Source organism: Chiloscyllium punctatum, chromosome 18 (assembly GCF_047496795.1).
Source record: "Chiloscyllium punctatum isolate Juve2018m chromosome 18, sChiPun1.3, whole genome shotgun sequence".
In the NCBI taxonomy this organism is placed as follows: Eukaryota; Metazoa; Chordata; class Chondrichthyes; order Orectolobiformes; family Hemiscylliidae; genus Chiloscyllium; species Chiloscyllium punctatum.
In genome coordinates this window covers 95,774,252-95,791,124 of record NC_092756.1, presented here as the reverse complement: position 1 = coordinate 95,791,124, position 16,873 = coordinate 95,774,252, and the positions used below count along the sequence as shown (strand labels likewise).

General features: G+C 43.4%; 2 protein-coding genes across 2 annotated transcripts; both read right to left on the bottom strand.

Moving 5' to 3' along the window:
• Nucleotides 1–5,462: 5,462 nt before the first annotated feature.
• Nucleotides 5,463–8,320, bottom strand: LOC140489012 (ferritin heavy chain, oocyte isoform-like). The gene is made up of 4 exons (XM_072588242.1): nucleotides 8,219–8,320; nucleotides 6,580–6,726; nucleotides 5,886–6,011; nucleotides 5,463–5,609 (listed from the first exon to the last, which is right to left on the bottom strand). The coding sequence occupies exons 1-4, from the start codon at nucleotides 8,318–8,320 to the stop codon at nucleotides 5,463–5,465; spliced, it is 522 nt and encodes a 173-aa protein (XP_072444343.1).
• A 4,135-nt stretch (nucleotides 8,321–12,455) lies between these two features.
• On the bottom strand, nucleotides 12,456–14,763 carry LOC140489013 (ferritin heavy chain A-like). The gene is made up of 4 exons (XM_072588243.1): nucleotides 14,662–14,763; nucleotides 13,594–13,740; nucleotides 12,852–12,977; nucleotides 12,456–12,623 (listed from the first exon to the last, which is right to left on the bottom strand). The coding sequence occupies exons 1-4, from the start codon at nucleotides 14,761–14,763 to the stop codon at nucleotides 12,477–12,479; spliced, it is 522 nt and encodes a 173-aa protein (XP_072444344.1). The 3' UTR covers nucleotides 12,456–12,476.
• Nucleotides 14,764–16,873: the final 2,110 nt, after the last annotated feature.

Genomic DNA, 16,873 nt, shown 5'->3' with positions numbered 1-16,873 from the left:
CGGTGCCTGCCTCTACCCCCTCTGCTGGCAACACGTTCCAGACACCCACCACCCTCTGTATAAAGTAATTGCCACATTTATCCCCCTTAAACATTTCACCTCTCACCTTGAAAGCGTGACCTCTCGTTATTGAATCCTTCACCCTCAGAAAAGATCTTAACTCTATATACCCTGATATTACCCTTCATTATTTTAAAAATTATGAGGGGCATGAATAGGATAAATAGACAAAATCCTTTGCCTGGGGTCAGGGAGTGCAGAACTAGAGGACATAGGTTTAGGGTGAGAGGGGAAAGATATAAAAGCAACCTAAGGGGCAACTTATTCACGCAGAGTGTGGTACGTGTATGGAATGAGCTGCTAGAGGATGTGGTGGAGGCTGAGACAATTGCAACATTTAAGAGGTATTTGGATGGGTATATGAATAGGAAGGGTTTGGAGGGATATGGGCCAGGTGCCGGCAGGTGGAAGTAGATTGAGTTGGGATATCTGGTCGGCATGGACGGGTTGGACCAAAGAGTCTGTTTCCATGCTGTACATCTCTATGACACTACTCAACCTCTCTTCATAGCTCACACCTTCCATACCAGGCAATCTCCTCGTAAACCTTCTCTGCACCCTCTCCAAAGCGTCTACATCCTTTTGGTAATGTGGCGACCTGAACTGTACACAGTATTCTAAATGTGGCTGAACCAATGTCGTGTACAATTTTAACATGACTTGCCAGCTCTTATAAAAGAACAAAGAACCTCTTTGAGATCAGGACTAAAATTAAATTAGTTCCTTTGCTTTGTGTTTTTCCATCTGTTCACTTGTCTGAATAATTTCATTTTGATCATTAGTTTTGATAACAAGCAGGGAGAGGTCACCTTTTATAAAACACTGTGAATTGTCTTTCTTGGTCAGAAGTGGATCACTTTACACTTCCCCTCAGTGTCCTGTATCTGACAGTCTTGCCCATTCCATTAAACTTTGAACATTCTGCTCTCATGGTCATGTGTCACCTGATGTAGAGTCATCATTGTATTGATGGCCCTTCATTCCTTCATCTAGAACATTGATAAATCTCATGAAAAGCTGTTTCCCACCGCCTCTCTTTGGGAAAAGTAATCAAATCTTGCTAATTTTTAATTCACTCACACAATGAGAGTGCTCGTGGCTGGGCCAGTATTTATTGCCCACGGCACAGCGACTAGCACTGCTGCCTCACCGTGCCAGGATCCCAGGTTCAATTCCAGCCTTGGGTGACTGTCTGCGCGGGTTTCCTCCCACATTACAAAAACGTGCAGGCCAGCTGAATTGGCTATGCTAACTTGTCCATAGTTGTTAGGTGTATTAGTCAGAGGGAGAGTGGGTTACTCTTCAGAGAGTCAGTATGGACTTGTTGGGCCAAAGGGCCTGTTTCCATACTGTAGATAATCTAATCTTAACTACCCTTATCAAGCTGGTGGTGATGATTTGCCGCCTTGAATTGCTGCTGTTGTCTATGTGGTGGAGGTAGACCCACAATCCTGTTTGGGAGAGAATCCAGGATTTTGACTCAGCAACAGGGGAAGAACAGTGACATAGTTCCAAGTCAAAACGGTGAGTGGCTCAGAGGGGAACTTGTAACGGGTGGAGTTACCATGTATTTCTGCCTTTATCCTTCTGGATGGGAGTGGTCATGGGTTTGAAACATGTTGTCTGAGGAGCTTTGGTGAATTCCTACAGCATTTGATTGATGGTACACCTTGCAGTTGCTGAGTGTCAGTGGATGGAAGGCATGAATGAATTTTGGTGGCTATTGTGCCAATCAAATGGGCTGATTTGAACTGGAGAGTGTCAAGATCCTGGAGTGTTGTTAGCACACTCCCCAGTATCCTGATTTTGACACCCCCTCCCCAAGCCAATTCTCCACCCACATTCACATCTCTCCCCAGTGATCATGTCAATGACATGATTATGGTGGCAGCTTTAGCCTTTCACAAACTGACACTGATAATGTCCAACCTCCAACTTAATGGTTCAGCACAACTCAGGATGCATGCTGGGAAACACCACTTCTGACCTAATGAACATAACCAAATCCATAATAGCCTTGTCACTTGGAGCATCAGTTCCAATATCAACATTCAGAGTCTGGTCAAGCCTGTAAAATGCACCACCTCAAATTGCTCACTGGGAAGGTTGGAGAAGAACATTTGACCTCACAGTGTGCGCAAACTCAAAGCATGTGTGCATTTTCAATCCCAAAATTATGGAAGAGTTGGTAAGCAAAGTTGACATTTGTGTTAGACATCAGCACAAGAATAACATTTTAGAGAGGGAAATGTTGTCTTTTCTTCCCCTCCAAAGACAAGCACCTGCCCCATTAATCTCAGTTCAAGCTGAGAAAGATGAACAGCACAGCCTTAAGATGGCTGAGCAGTCATTGACCAAGTTACTTTGTGCCCCTTATTGTATTGTGGACTGTGTGCATCCAAAGCAAGAGCAGCATTCATCACCAATTAGATTCCCCTTGAAGTCAGACTCCACACTCACTGCAGCCTATGTATAAAAGAGATGATTTCGTGTAAATTAAAAGGAAAAAAAAACATTTGGAACAAATTACTGCAATGGCTACTTGGGACCTATAGCTTTCTTTGCACCAGCTGCTCTCAGTAGTTGACAGCACTGGATTGTTAGAGCAGTTTTTAAAAAAAAAGTGAATTGTTACAATTGTCCCACATGGGACAAGGTAAGCGCTGTCGCATTTCCTCACGTAGAGGATAGTTATTAGCCAAGTAGACTAGAGACACTGATGCCAATCAAAAGCAGAATCTTCATTCTCCAGCCTGGAACGTGGATAAGAGATAAGCCATTTCCCAGCTTGGGAAAACCACCATATAGCAATCAAGCATCACTTATCCAAGAACAAGAGGTCGTGTACCTTTGAGCAAGATAGTCAACTTTTATGTTAGTGTAAGGGAGTCAGTGTAGATGATCCACTAAATCAGAATCTAAGCATTAAAACTAATTGCTGGAAAATACTAAAGTCTGACAATAGTCAGTGACAAGTAATTAATATTTCAGGTCCAGTGACTGTTTACTGACTCCACTCCACTGATGCTGTTAAACCTCAATTTCCCCAGCTGTGTTTCTTGCTGATTTCCAGCAGCCAATGTTTTTTGCTTCAATTTTCAAAGACCTCTAAGCATTGCTTATAGTACACCAGTTGTGTCAATCATTCTAGTCAATAGTTAGAAGTCTGAGTCTGTTGCTGTAAACTTGTTCCAGTGAGCATAGGCAGATAGTGAGCACTGCTTACAAGCCAAAAACCTTAATTCCACAAATGCTTTCCAATTATGAGAGTTGGTCACTTATTCCAAAAGTCTCTCCACAGACCAGAATAAAACTGAGCAAATTACTAGGATAATCATTGAAACAAAGGATTTTGACTCAGCAACAGAGGAAGAACAGCAATATATTTTCCTAGTCAAAATAGTGAGAGGCTCAGAGACAAACATGCAAGGGTGGGGTTGCTATGTATCTTTGCCCTCTTCCTTCCACATGGGAGTGGTCATGGGTTTGGAACATGTTGGCAAATTCCTACAGCATTTGGTAGATGGTACACCTTGCAGTAGTTAAGTGTCAGTGGGCAGAAGGAATGAATGTTGGTGGCTATTGTGCCAATGAAGTGGGTTGCTTTGAAGTGGAGCGTGTCAAGATCCTGGAGTATTGGTTGTACACTCCCCATTATAAAGACTGACAGCCTCTCTCCCAAGCCAATTCCCCAGCCATGATCACGAAATTCCCTGTCAATGAAATCATTAAAGGTGGCTTCTTTGGCTTTTCACAAACTGAAGCTAATAACATCCATCCTCCAAATTAAAAGATTCAAGCCCAACTCCAAAATGCACACAGGGAACCACCACCACCTGAGAACTGATGAACATAACCAAATCCATAGATAGCCTTATCACTTGGAGCATCATTTCTAATATCAACATTCAGAGCCTGCTCAAGCCTGTAAAATGGACTCTCTCAGTTTGCACACTGGGGAAATTGGAAAAGAACATCTGACCTAGCGGTGCATGCAAATTTAAAGCACATTATGCATTTTTAATCCCAATAGTATTGACGTGTAAAGCACCAAAGCTTACATTTGTAGCAGAGATTTATAGATTACCAATGTAAATGGGAATCACTGTCTCCCCAGTCCCCAAAGACACACACCTGCCCCATTTATCTCAGTTCAGTCTGAGAAAAATGAACAGTGTAGCCTTATGATGATTGATCAGTCATAACAGAGTTATTTACTGACCCCTTTATTCTATCATGGGCTGTGAATATGATGCACCTGATCAGTACTAGTCACCTGTTAGATTTCCCTAGAAATAGGTCAATGCCACAGTGACTCCACACTCCATGCAGGGTATAATCGAAGGAGAGCTGATTTTATGTAAGTTAAGAGGAAAAAAAAATTGGAACAAAATCCTGCAAATGCCACTCAGCTCCTAGAGTAGCCTTCAGTATTTGACACCCCTGCATTGCAAGAGCAGTATAAAGGGAATTGCTATATTTGTCCCACATGGGTTAAGGTAGGCACTGTTGCATTTCCTCATGTAGAGGATAGTTATTAGCCAAGTAGACTAGAGACACTGATGACAATCAGAAGCAGAATCTTCATTCCTCCAGCCTGGAACGTAGATAAGAGAGAAACCATTTCCCAGCTTGGGAAAACCACCATATAGCAATCAAGTATCACTTATCCCAGAAAAAAATGGTCATGTACCTTTGAACAAGATATTCAACTTGGTTTTGTAAGGGGGTCACTGTTGATGATCCACCAAGTCAGAATCTAAGCATTAAAAACTAATTGATGGAAAATATTAAAGTCTGACAAATCAGTTGCACAGGAGTAATTAATATTTCTGGTCCAGTGACTGTTAACAGCATCTGTGGAGTGAAGTCTGTTAAACCCAAGCTTTCCCAGCTGTGTTTCTTCCAGATTGCCAGCAGCCAATGTTTTTTGCTTCAATTTTCAAAGACCACTAAGCATTGACACAACTGGTGTCAATGTCTGAACAATTGTCTGAACAATCATTCAGACTCCAAACTATTGGAGAGTCTGTTGCTGTAAACTTGTTCCAGTGAGCACAAGCACTGCGTACAAGCCAAAAAAAACCAAACAAACAAGCACACTTATTTCCACAACTGCTTTCCAATTGAGAGTTGCTCACTTAATCCAAAAGTCTCTCCACAGACCAGAATAAAACACTGAGCAAATTACTGGGATAATCATTGAAACAAGGTTGAGAAAAGGATTTAAGTGATCAGATGTTAAATATCAAAACCCCAAGAACCAAATAAAACTAAGATATTACACAAAGCAGTCAGTCAGTTCCATGGTGAATACTATTTTAATTTTGTGCAAAGCAGAACCAAAGTCATCCACTAGAATGAAGTCACCATGACCAACAAATGGAGTCCTTGAATCCCACTCAGCTCAGGGTGAGCCTGTCAAACAGGTACTCTCCCAGGCCATTCTCAGGGGCTCCCAGTCTCTTCAGGTTGGTGATGTGATCTCCCAGCTTCTTGATCATCTTCACTTGCTCATCCAAGTAGTGCCTCTCCAGGAAGTCACACAGCTGGAAGAGGAGACAAAGATTAGCTTCAAGGAACAAACCATGCACCTGAAAAAGTGATGTCCCAATACAGATGTGGGAAATCTCCACCACATTGTGGAGGGGGAGAGGTGCACTCTGGGATGTCTGTTGAAAAGCTTACGATATCAGCCTGCAGGAGGCAGGTCGATGATAATTGGAATCACTGCACCCCCCCTCCACCACCACCACCAAACCAAGGAGTAAACAAAGATCATTTTGTGCTAAATGTTTAGACAGAAAAAAAAGTGAAGAACTCACATGAGGGTCCGTGTGGCCAGAGGAGAGTTTGTGCAGATCCAGCAGACTCTGGTTCACATCCTTCTCCATCTGCAGAGCTCTCTGCATTGCCTCCAGACCATTGCCCCACTCATCCTGCTCTGGCTTCTGGACCAAGGGAAGTCAGGAGAGAAAAAGACCAGCTCATCTCAGACAGGTGGATCACAGGCTACATCTGATCAGTCCATTATTCCAAAGAGTTACATTTTACTGACTCCTTTAGATGTCACTGTTCCCAGAGCTTAAAATTTAGAAGCGTACCATACTGTGAAAGCACATTTTGAAAAGGTATAATCCATATGTAATTCCTTGCTTTACTGTTCTATCCCTTTTGATCAGCCCATTAGAAACATCTTGGAGATGCTGCTCCCTTCCACCCTTATGGATTCTCTCATTCTTACCACTGAAGAGGGGCCTTGGAATTGATAGCTGGAGGTTATACAGTTTATCATTCTTACAAGAGAATGATTCTCTCCATCCAGTATTCTGGATCATCCCAATTGCCTATTGCTGTTTCACGAGTGCAAAATAGTCTCCAATTCAGTGCATTGCTCACCAATACAATCTCCAATTCATATTGCATTTATTCAGTCTTGAGGCTCAACAGATTGGAGTGATACCAGTCAATTGGAGTTCACACCAAACACTAAAATCTCCATAGTTTACAGAAGCTAACCTTGACATCCTGCAGGAGGACTCTGCCTCCACGTTTATTCTGGAATTCCATCAGTTTCTCAGCGTGTTCCCGTTCCTCATGGGACTGCTCCTTGAAGAACTCAGCAAAGTGACGCAGGGCAACATCATCCCGGTCAAAGTAAGAGGACTGCAAGTGGAGATAAAGTGGGAAGAAAGCATTACTTTCATCCTTGGCACAATCAGAAAGTGACCCATCCACCATTTTAATTCCCTTCCAATTAATTGAAGTGAGTGACAAAAGCAGAATGTCATCTGTCGATTGTGATCAGAATAGCAGACATTTTGACCTCCCAGAAATGAGGATCTGAAAAAAAAAAAACTGACTGCAACCCCTGGCCTGTATCTTAGGGAGGCAGTATGCTAGTGTGGCAGATTACCGAGAAGGTCCTTATTGGAGACAACCATTTGATATCCCTGCACTGCAGGTTTGAAACATTCTTGTTCAGTGCTGAATGCTAGAGAGATCATTGACCAACTGAAACAGGACATGAACATGTCTAACAGACAGAGATCTCAGTCAGCTACCTGATTACCAACCTCACCCACCTGAATAACCACACTGTCCTACTATCTACTCTGCACAGAATCTGGACTGTGCTATTTTTAGATCATTCACATTTCAAGTGAAAGTGCCATTTAACCACCTTTCCTCATATTCAGTAAATTCACTTCATCTTCAACCAAAGACAACAGCTTCATTATTTGGGCAGCTTTTAAATTCAATACATTTGGTTTAGAGAAAGTTTTTGGAAAGAGAGATTTGTTATGGAGTCAGATGTACAGCATGTAAACAAACTTCACTCCAACTCATTACACCATCCAGATATCCCAACCCAATCTAGTCCCACCTGCCTGTATGCCTCCAATCCCTTCCTATTCATATACCCATCCAGATGGCTGTTAAATGTTGCCATTGTACTAGCCTCCACCACTTCCTCTGGCAACTCATTCCATACACATACTACCCAGAGTGGAAAAGTTGCCCCTTGGGTCTCATCTTTCCCCTCTCACCCTAAACCTATGCCCTCTAGTTCTGGGCTTCTATACCACAGTGAAATGGCTTTGTCGATCCTATCCATGCCCCACATGATTCTATCAACTTCTGATGTCACCCCTCAGCCTCCAAGACTCCAGGGAAAGACAGTCCCAGCCTGTTCAGCCTCTCCCAATAGCTCAAATTCTCCAACTCAGGCAAAATCCTTGTAAATCTTTTCTGAACCCTTTCAAACATTTCACAACATCTTTCCAATAGGAGGGAGACCAGCATTGAACACAAAATTCAAACAGTGGCCAAACCAAGTGTCCTGAACAGACTATGACTAATGAGAATTAAGACAACACCAGCCTCTGCAGTCAGGAGGGTAATTGCCAGTGGTTACACTGTGCAGAGTTACAATAAAACTAGGGACCCTCACTCAAAAGGCCAGTTATAATTTAAGAGCATTCTAAAGTTACAACAGGGCTTCAGGGTTAAGTGCATCCACGGGGGGAAAAACCCAACAACAATTTCAATATATTGAATTTGCTCAAGCATATGACCAAAGAAATTCCTAGATGCTCCAGACAGTTATAGCACAGTCACAACTTTAAAATAGAACCTTCAAGCCCACAAGCCTCACCATGGAGAGGTAAACATAGGAGGAATAGAGCTCCAGGTTGATCTGCTTGTTAACAACATCCTCACAGTCCTTGTGGTAGTTCTGACACACTTGGGAGGCCATCTTCACTATTCCTACTCACTATCACCCCAATAACTACAGACCCATACCTCACTCCTCCAGGCATTTGAATTTATCCTCCAGGGAGAGGTATCACCAATGATGATTGACAATTCCTGACAGCCAATCAGGAATCACCCATGAACATAGGCCCCCAATGAGAGAGAGGGGGTGGGTGTGTGAACCAGAGCTGATCGGAGGTGTAGATTAGAGTCAGGTCTGGATGATTTTCTGTGATTGGAACCACAGGAGGTCACTCAGCAGAATCTCAATCAGGTCACGGTGAGTTTGTGTCCTTTTGAAAGAAATAGATTTGGATGAGGAAAGGTTTTCAAGTATTCTTTTAAAATAAGGTTTGTTGTGACCAATTGCAAGAGGGGCTCAAGGAAGAAGGGGAGTCAGTTTCTCAGCCTGTTGTGTTGGAAATGGGAGAGAAAGATGTGCAGTTTTCAATGGCGGGGAGTTCAGAGTCGGGGGTGGGGGGGTGGACAGTGTAGTGACACGGGATAAGCTGTTTAGGACTGAGATGAGGAGAAATGTCTTCACCCAGAGAGTGGGGAGCCTGTAGAATTCTCAGCCACAGAAAACATTTCAGACTAAAAGATTGAATGTTTCCAAGAAGGAGTTAGGTACAGCTCATCGGGCGAAAGGGATCAAAATGTTGGATGGAGAATGGGAAGATGGTACTGAGTTAGATGATCAGCCATAATCTTATGGAATGGTGGAAGGGTGAACAGCTGACTCCCATTCCTTTTTTCTCTAATTTTATGTTTCAATAACCTGGGCAGTACGGGTCTTGTAGCACTGGGGTAGTGTGCCTCTGTCTGGGCCAGGAGGTTTGAGTGCCAGACCCTACCTGCTCCAGAGGTGTCTGATAACATCTCTGGACAGGTTCATGAGAAAACAACTGGGCTGAATGGCCTCCTGCTGTGCCATAACAATTCTGTGATTCTGTGGATGATCTGCATCTGAACAGTGTTTCCCTGCCTCTATCTCCTGACTGACCTTTCTGTGGATTGTCACCTCGCTGTGATGGAGGGCCTCGAGTGTCCCATTGAGTCTGAGAGTGATACCTCAAGAGGTTTCCACCACCTGGCAGGACCAACCAGGATGGTAAGGTCAGAGGGGAGGATCCAGGTAAAGTGCAATGGAAATCAAATCCTCAACGGCCATCCATCCAGGCAGAAGATATTTGTCTGCTAACCACGGGGGTGGGTAAAGGCTACAGCAGGAGGGAGATCACAAATTGACATTTCCTTGCCACTTGAGCTGGCTCTACCTTCTGTGAAGCACCGTGTCAGTGTTGTGAGCTGTAATTTTGTGTGCTTGTGCATGTGTGTGTGCATTCACTATCCTTCGTGTGAAGAAGCCATTCCGAACGTTATCCTGGACAGTTTAGTTCTAATGTGAAGATTCTAATCCCATTCCACGTCCTCAGTTCTATTTGACCCATTGTGAAGAAACAGTTCCCCTCTGTCTACTCTGCCAAATCCATTTATCACCATAAACATTTCAATTATGCTCATCCCTTAACTTTCTACCCTGAGGAACGTGGGCAAACTGTTGATGTCATTTCACCAGCTCTTTATCTCTGAGTTCATTCAGAAATTCAGGGCTGCACCGTTAATACCAGAACTGAGCACTCCAGATGTGGTTGAACCAGAATTTGACACTTTTACAAAGAACCTCCATTCATCGGGATTTGAACCTCTTTCAGATCAGGACTAACATTAAATTAGTTCCTTTGTTTTGTGTTTTTACGTCTGTTCACCACATTTCTATCCAATTGTCTGAATAATTTCATTTTGATCATTAGTTTTGATAACAAGCAGAAGATGTCACCTTTTATAAAACACTGTGAATTGTCTTTCTTGGTCAGAAGTGGATCACTTTACACTCCCCCTCAGTGAAACGTTATGGCTCCCAGTGCCTCTCCTTGGGGAAAGTAATCAGATCTTGCTAGTTTTAATTCACTCCCTGGCTGAGGGTGCTGTTGGCTAGGCCAACATTTATTGCCCATCCTTAATTACCCTTGTCAAGGTGGTGATGATTTATCTTCTTGAATTGCTGCTGTTGTCCATTTGATAGATGTAGACCCACAATCGTGTTCGGTAGGAATCCAGGCTTTTGACATAGCAACAGAGGAAGAACAACAATATATTTTCCGAGTCAAAATGGTGAGTGGCTCAGAGACAAACATGCAAGGGTGGAGTTGCTATGTATCTTTGCCCTCTTCCTTCTAGATGGGAGTGATCATGGGTTTTGAACGTGTTGGCAAATTCCTACAGCATTTGGTAGATGGTACACCTTGCAGTAGTTAAATGTCAGTGGGGGGAAGGAACGAATGTTGGTGGCTATTGTGCCAATGAAGTGGGTTGCTTTGAAGTGGAGCGTGTCAAGATCGTGGAGTGTTGTTTGTACACTCCCCATTATAAAGACTGACAGCCCCTCTCCCAAGCCAATTCCTCAGCAATGATCACGAAATTCCCTGTCAATGAAATCATTTAAAGGTGGCTGCTTTGGCTTTCCCCAAACTGAGGCTGATAACATCCATCCTCCAAATTAATAGATTCAAGCACAAAAATCAAAATGCACACAGGGAACCACCACCACCTGAGAACTGATGAACATAACCAAATCCATAGATAGCCTTATCACTTGGAGCATCATTTCTAATATCAACATTCAGAGCCTGCTCAAGCTTGCAATAGGGACTCTGTTTGCACACTGGGGGAATTAGAAAAGAACATTTGACCGAGCCGTGCGTGCCAACCTAAAGCACATTATGCTTTTTCAATCCCAATAGTATTGACGTGTAAAGTACTAAAACTTACATTTGTAGCGGACATTTATAGAATTTCCAATGTAAATGGGAAACACTGTCACCCCAGTCCCCAAAGAGACACACCTGCCCCATATATCTCTGTTCAGTCTGAGAAAAATGAACAGTATAGCCTTATGATGATTGAGCAGTCATAACAGAGCTATTTAGTGACCCCCTTATTCTATCATGGGCTGTGATTATGATGCACCCGCTCAGTACTAGTCACCTGTTAGATTTCCCTAGAAATAGGTCAATGTCACAGTGACCCCACACTCCATGCAGGGTATAGTTGAAGGAGAGCTGATTTCATGTAAGTTGAAAGGAAAAATAATTGGAACAAAATCCTGCAAATGCTACTCTGGTCCTTGAGCTGCCTTCAGCATTTGACACCCCTGCATTGCAAGAGCAGTAAAAAGGGAATTGCTATATTTGTCCCATGGGGGTTAAGGTAGGCACTGTTGCATTTCCTCACAGAGTATAGTTATTAGCCAACTAGACTAGAGACACTGATGCCAATCAAAAACCAGAATCTTCATTCTCCACCATAGAACGTGGAAAAGAGAGAAACCATTTCCCAGCTTCGGAAAACCACCATAAATAAACAAGTATAGCTTATCCAAGAACAGTCAAAGGTAGTGTACCTCCAAGCAAGATATTCAATCTTTATATTCTTGTAAGAGGAGTAATTTTAGATGATTTAACCAATCAGAATCTAAACATCAAACCAAATAGCTGGAAAACAGTAGCTATTGCAAGAGAGAAAAAAAAAACCAATATTTCAGGTCTAGCAACTGTTCTCAACTGATTTCACACCACACATACTGCCAAACCCAAGTATTCCCAGCAGGTCTTCGTCCTGAGTTGCAGCAGCCAGTTTTTTGCTTCAGTTTTAAAAAAGTTGAAAGAATTGCTCAGAGTATAGCAGTTGTGTCAAACATTTGGACTGGGATTAGATTTCAAACTATTGACTAGAGGCTGTTGCTGTAACCTTGTTCCAGTGAGCACAGGCAATTAGTGAGTATTCCTTACAAGCTAAAAAGCTTAAGCTGTTGTGGAACTTCCAATGATGAGAACTGCTCACTTAGTCCAAAAATCCCTCTCCACAGAAATAAAACAGAACAAATTATTGGGACAATCATTGAAACAAGGTTGAGAGAAAAGGATTTAATAATCAGCTGTTAAACATCAAAACCCCAAGAACCCAATGAAACGAAGTAGTTACACACAGTACTCAGTTCCATGGTGAACACTATTTTAATTTTCTGCAGAGCACAACCAAAGTCATCCACTCGAATGAAGTCACCATGTCCAACAAATGGAGTCCTTGAATCCCACTCAGCTCAGGGTGAGCCTGTCAAACAGGTACTCTCCCAGGCCATTCTCAGGGGCTCCCAGTCTCTTCAGGTTGGTGATGTGATCTCCCAGCTTCTTGATCATCTTCACTTGCTCATCCAAGTAGTGCCTCTCCAGGAAGTCACACAGCTGGAAGAGGAGACAAAGATTAGCCTCGAGGAACAAACCATGCACCTGAATGTGACATCCCATTACAGACATGACCATCACCACCACGTTGTGGGGAGGGAGGGGGACAATCAGGGATGCCTTCTGGATTTCAGCCGCAGGAGGCAGGTAGATTAGATTTGGAATTGTCCCCCCAGGGAGTAAACAGATTTCCTTCCAAACCTTTGGAGAGAAAAATGTGAAACTCACATGAGGGTCAGTGTCGCCAGAGGAGAGTTTGTGCAGATCCAGCAGACTCTGGTTCACATCCTTCTCCATCTGCAGAGCTCTCTGCATTGCCTCCAGACCATTGCCCCACTCATCCTGCTCTGGCTTCTGGACCAAGGGAAGTCAGGAGAGAAAATAAACAGTTCATCTCAGACAGATGGATCACAGGCTACATCGGATCAGTTCAGTATTCCACCAAACATTGCAAGAGTTGGATTTCAGGCCAATTGTTTTACTGACCCCTTTAGTTTTCACTGTTCCTTGAGCTGAAGACATTTTAGAAGATCCTACTGGAAAACTGTTTTACGATACTATAATCCAAATGTATCTAAAAATATGCACCAATGGTGGTAATTCCTCGCTTTACTGTTCTATCCCTTTTGACCAGCCCATTAGAAACATCTTGGAGATGCAGCTACCTTCCACCCCTATGGATTCTCCCATTCTTACCTCAGATTACTAGGGGTGTTGGAATTGACATCTGGAGGTTATATAGTTGATCATTCTTAAATGGGAATGTTGCTCTCCATCCAGTATTCTGGATCATCCCAATTGCCTATTGCTGTTTCACAAGTGATAACTAGTTGGATTTAAAAAAAAAAAAAATCAATGCATGGTTTTGGTGAAAAATTTATTCAAATTTTGAGACAATAAACAGTTTGCGTGAAACGAGTTAATTTGCGTGCACACAAAATAAACCTTCAAAAAGTTCACAGAAGCTGACCTTTACATCCTGCAGGAGGACTCGGCCTCCACGTTTATTCTGGAATTCCATCAGTCTCTCAGCGTGTTCCCGTTCCTCATGGGACTGCTCCTTGAAGAACTCAGCAAAGTGACGCAGGGCAACATCATCCCGGTCAAAGTAAGAGGACTGCAAGTGGAGATAAAATGGGAAGCAAATCTCAATCTCATCCATGGTTCAATCAGAAAGTGACCCATCCCACCATTTCAATTCACTTCCAATTAATTGAAGTTAGTGACAAAAGCAGAAAGTCATCTCCTGTGACTTTTGGCCCAAATAACAGACATTTGGATCTCCCTGAACTGAAGATCAAAAAACCAACTGCAACCCCTGGCCTGTATCTTAAGGAGGCAGTGTGCTAGTGTGGCACAGTACTGTGAAGGTCCCAGTTGAGGACAGCCATTAGACATCCCTGCACTGCAGTTTGGAAACATTCATGCTCAATGCTGGAAGCTGGTGAGGTCATTCACCAACTGAAACTCAGGACATGAGCATATTGATTAACATGTGAAGTCTCAGTCAGCAATCTCATTACCAAGCTCACCCATCTGAATAAGTATTCACTCTGCACAGAATTTTGACTGTGCTATTTTGTAAATCAATCATTCACATTTCAATGTGTGAAAGTGTGCCATTTAACCACCTTTCCTCATTCAAAGTTATGTAAGTTACTTCAACAGAAATAGCTTTATTAGGACAACTTTTAGAATTAAAACATTTGGTTTAGAGAAAGTTTTTCAATAAAGATGAGTCATAACCAACTAAAGAGAATTAAGACATCACCAGCCTCTGCAGTCAGGAGGGTAATTGCCAGCGGTTACACTGGGCAGAGTGACAATAAACTGGGGACCCTCACCCAAAGGAGGGTTATATTTTAAGGGCCATCCTAAACAGGGATTCAGGGTCAAGTGGGTCCAGGGAAGGGGACAAGGACAACAGTCTCAACATATAATTTGCTCAGACATATGACCAAGGAAATTCCTAGATACTCCATATAATTACATCACAGTCTTAACTTTAAAACAGAACCTTCAAGCCCACAAGCCTCACCATGGAGAGGTAAACATAGGAGGAATAGAGCTCCAGGTTGATCTGCTTGTTAACAGCATCCTCACAGTCCTTGTGGTAGTTCTGACACACTTGGGAGGCCATCTTCACTATTCCTGCTCACTATCACCCAGACAACTCCCGACCTGAACCTCACTCCCATAAGCTCTTGTATTTATCCCCCAGGGAACATCCAGGGAGAGGTATCACCAATGATGATTGACAATTCCTGACGGCCAATCAGGAATCACCCATGAACATAGGCCCCAATGAGAGAGTGGGGACATTGAGACTAAAACATTGAATGTTTTCAAGATGGAGTTAGGTACAGCTCTAAGGGCTAAAGGGATCAAAGTTTATGGGGATGGAGTGGAAGATGGTACTGAGTTAGATGATCAGCTTCAATCACATGGAATGGTGGAGCAGGCCTGAAGGGCTGAATGGCCGACTCCCATTCCTTTTTTCTCTAATTCTGCTTCAATAACCTGTTTAGTAAGAGTCTTGTGGCACAGGGGTAGTGTCCCTTTGTCTGCGCCAGGAGGTCTCTGTACAAGACCCTACCTGCTCCAGAGGTGTCTGATAACATCTCTGGACAGGTTCATAAGGAAACAACCAGAGCTGTTGCAGGCCCAATGGACCAAAGGGCCTCCTCCTGTGTCATAACAATTCTGTGATTCTGTGGATGATCTGCATCTGAACAGCGTTTCCCTGCCTCTGTCTCCTGACTGACCTTTCTGTGGATTGTCACCTCTCTGTGATGGTGAGCCTTGAGTGTCCCATTGAGTCTGAGAGCGATACCTCAAGAGGTTTCCACCTCCTGGCAGGACCACCCAGGAATGTAAGGTCGGAGGGGAGGATCCCGATAAAGTGCGATGCAAAACAAGTCCTCAACGGCCATCCATCCAGGCAGAGGGTATTTGTCTGCTATCTGCAGGGATGGGTAAAGGCTGCAGCAGGAGGAAGATCCCCAGTCAACATTTCCTTGCCACTTGAGCTGTACCTTCCTTCTGTCAAGGACCGTGTCTGTGCTGTGAACAGTATTTTTGTGTGTTTGTGCCTGTGTATGCGCACATCCACTATCCTTCCTGTGAAGCATCCATTCCTAATGTTATCCCGGACAGTTCAGATCTAATTTGAAGACTATAATCCTATTCCACATCCTCAGTTTTAGTTGATCCTTTGTAAAGAAACAGTTCCCCTGTATCTTCCTTGTCAAATCCATTCAACCTCATTAAAATTTCAATTGCACTCCTTCCTTAACCTTGTACCCTGAGGAATGTGGGCAAACTATTGATGTCATTTAACCAGCTCTTTATCTTGGAGTTCATTCAGAAATTCAGGGCTGCACCATTAATACCTGAACTGAGCTCTCCAGGTGTGGTTGAACCAGAGTTTGACAATTTTACGAACAACCTCCATCCAGAAGGATTCAAAAGAACAAAGAGAACAAAGAAAATTTGCAGCCCAGGAACAGGCCCTCCAAGCCTGAGCCGATCCAAAACTACTGTCTAAACCTGTCGCCTGATTCCTAAGCATCTGTATTCCTCTCATCCTCACCTAATTGTGCATCTGTTCAAACGCATCTTAAATGAATCTATGGTACCTGCCTCTACCCCCTCTGCTGGCAACGCGCTCCAGACACCCACCACCCTCTGTATAAAGTACTTACCGCATTTATCCCCCTTAAACCTTTCCCCTCTCACCCCGAAAGCGTGACCTCTCGTTATTGAATCCTTCACCCTCGGAAAAAAACTTATCTCTATCTACCCTGATATTACCCTTCGTTATTTTAAATATTATGAGGGGCATGGATAGGATAAATAGACAAAGTCTTTTCCCTGGGGTCAGGGAGTCCAGAACTAGATGGCATAGGTTTAGGGTGAGAGGGGAAAGATATAAAAGCAACCTATGGGGCAACTTTTTCACGCAGAGGGTGGTACGTGTATGGAATGAGCTGCCAGAGGATGTGGTGGAGGCTGGTACAATTGCAACACTTTAGAGGTATTTGGATGGGTATATGAATAGGAAGGGTTTGGAGGGATATGGGCCAGGTGCTGGCAGGTGGAATTAGATTGAGTTGGGATATCTGGTCTGCCTGGACGGGTTGGACCAAAGGGTCTGTTTCCATGCTATATATCTCTATGACACTACTCAACCTCTCTTCATAGCTCACACTTTCCATACCAGGCAACCTCCTTGTAAACCTTCTCTGCAC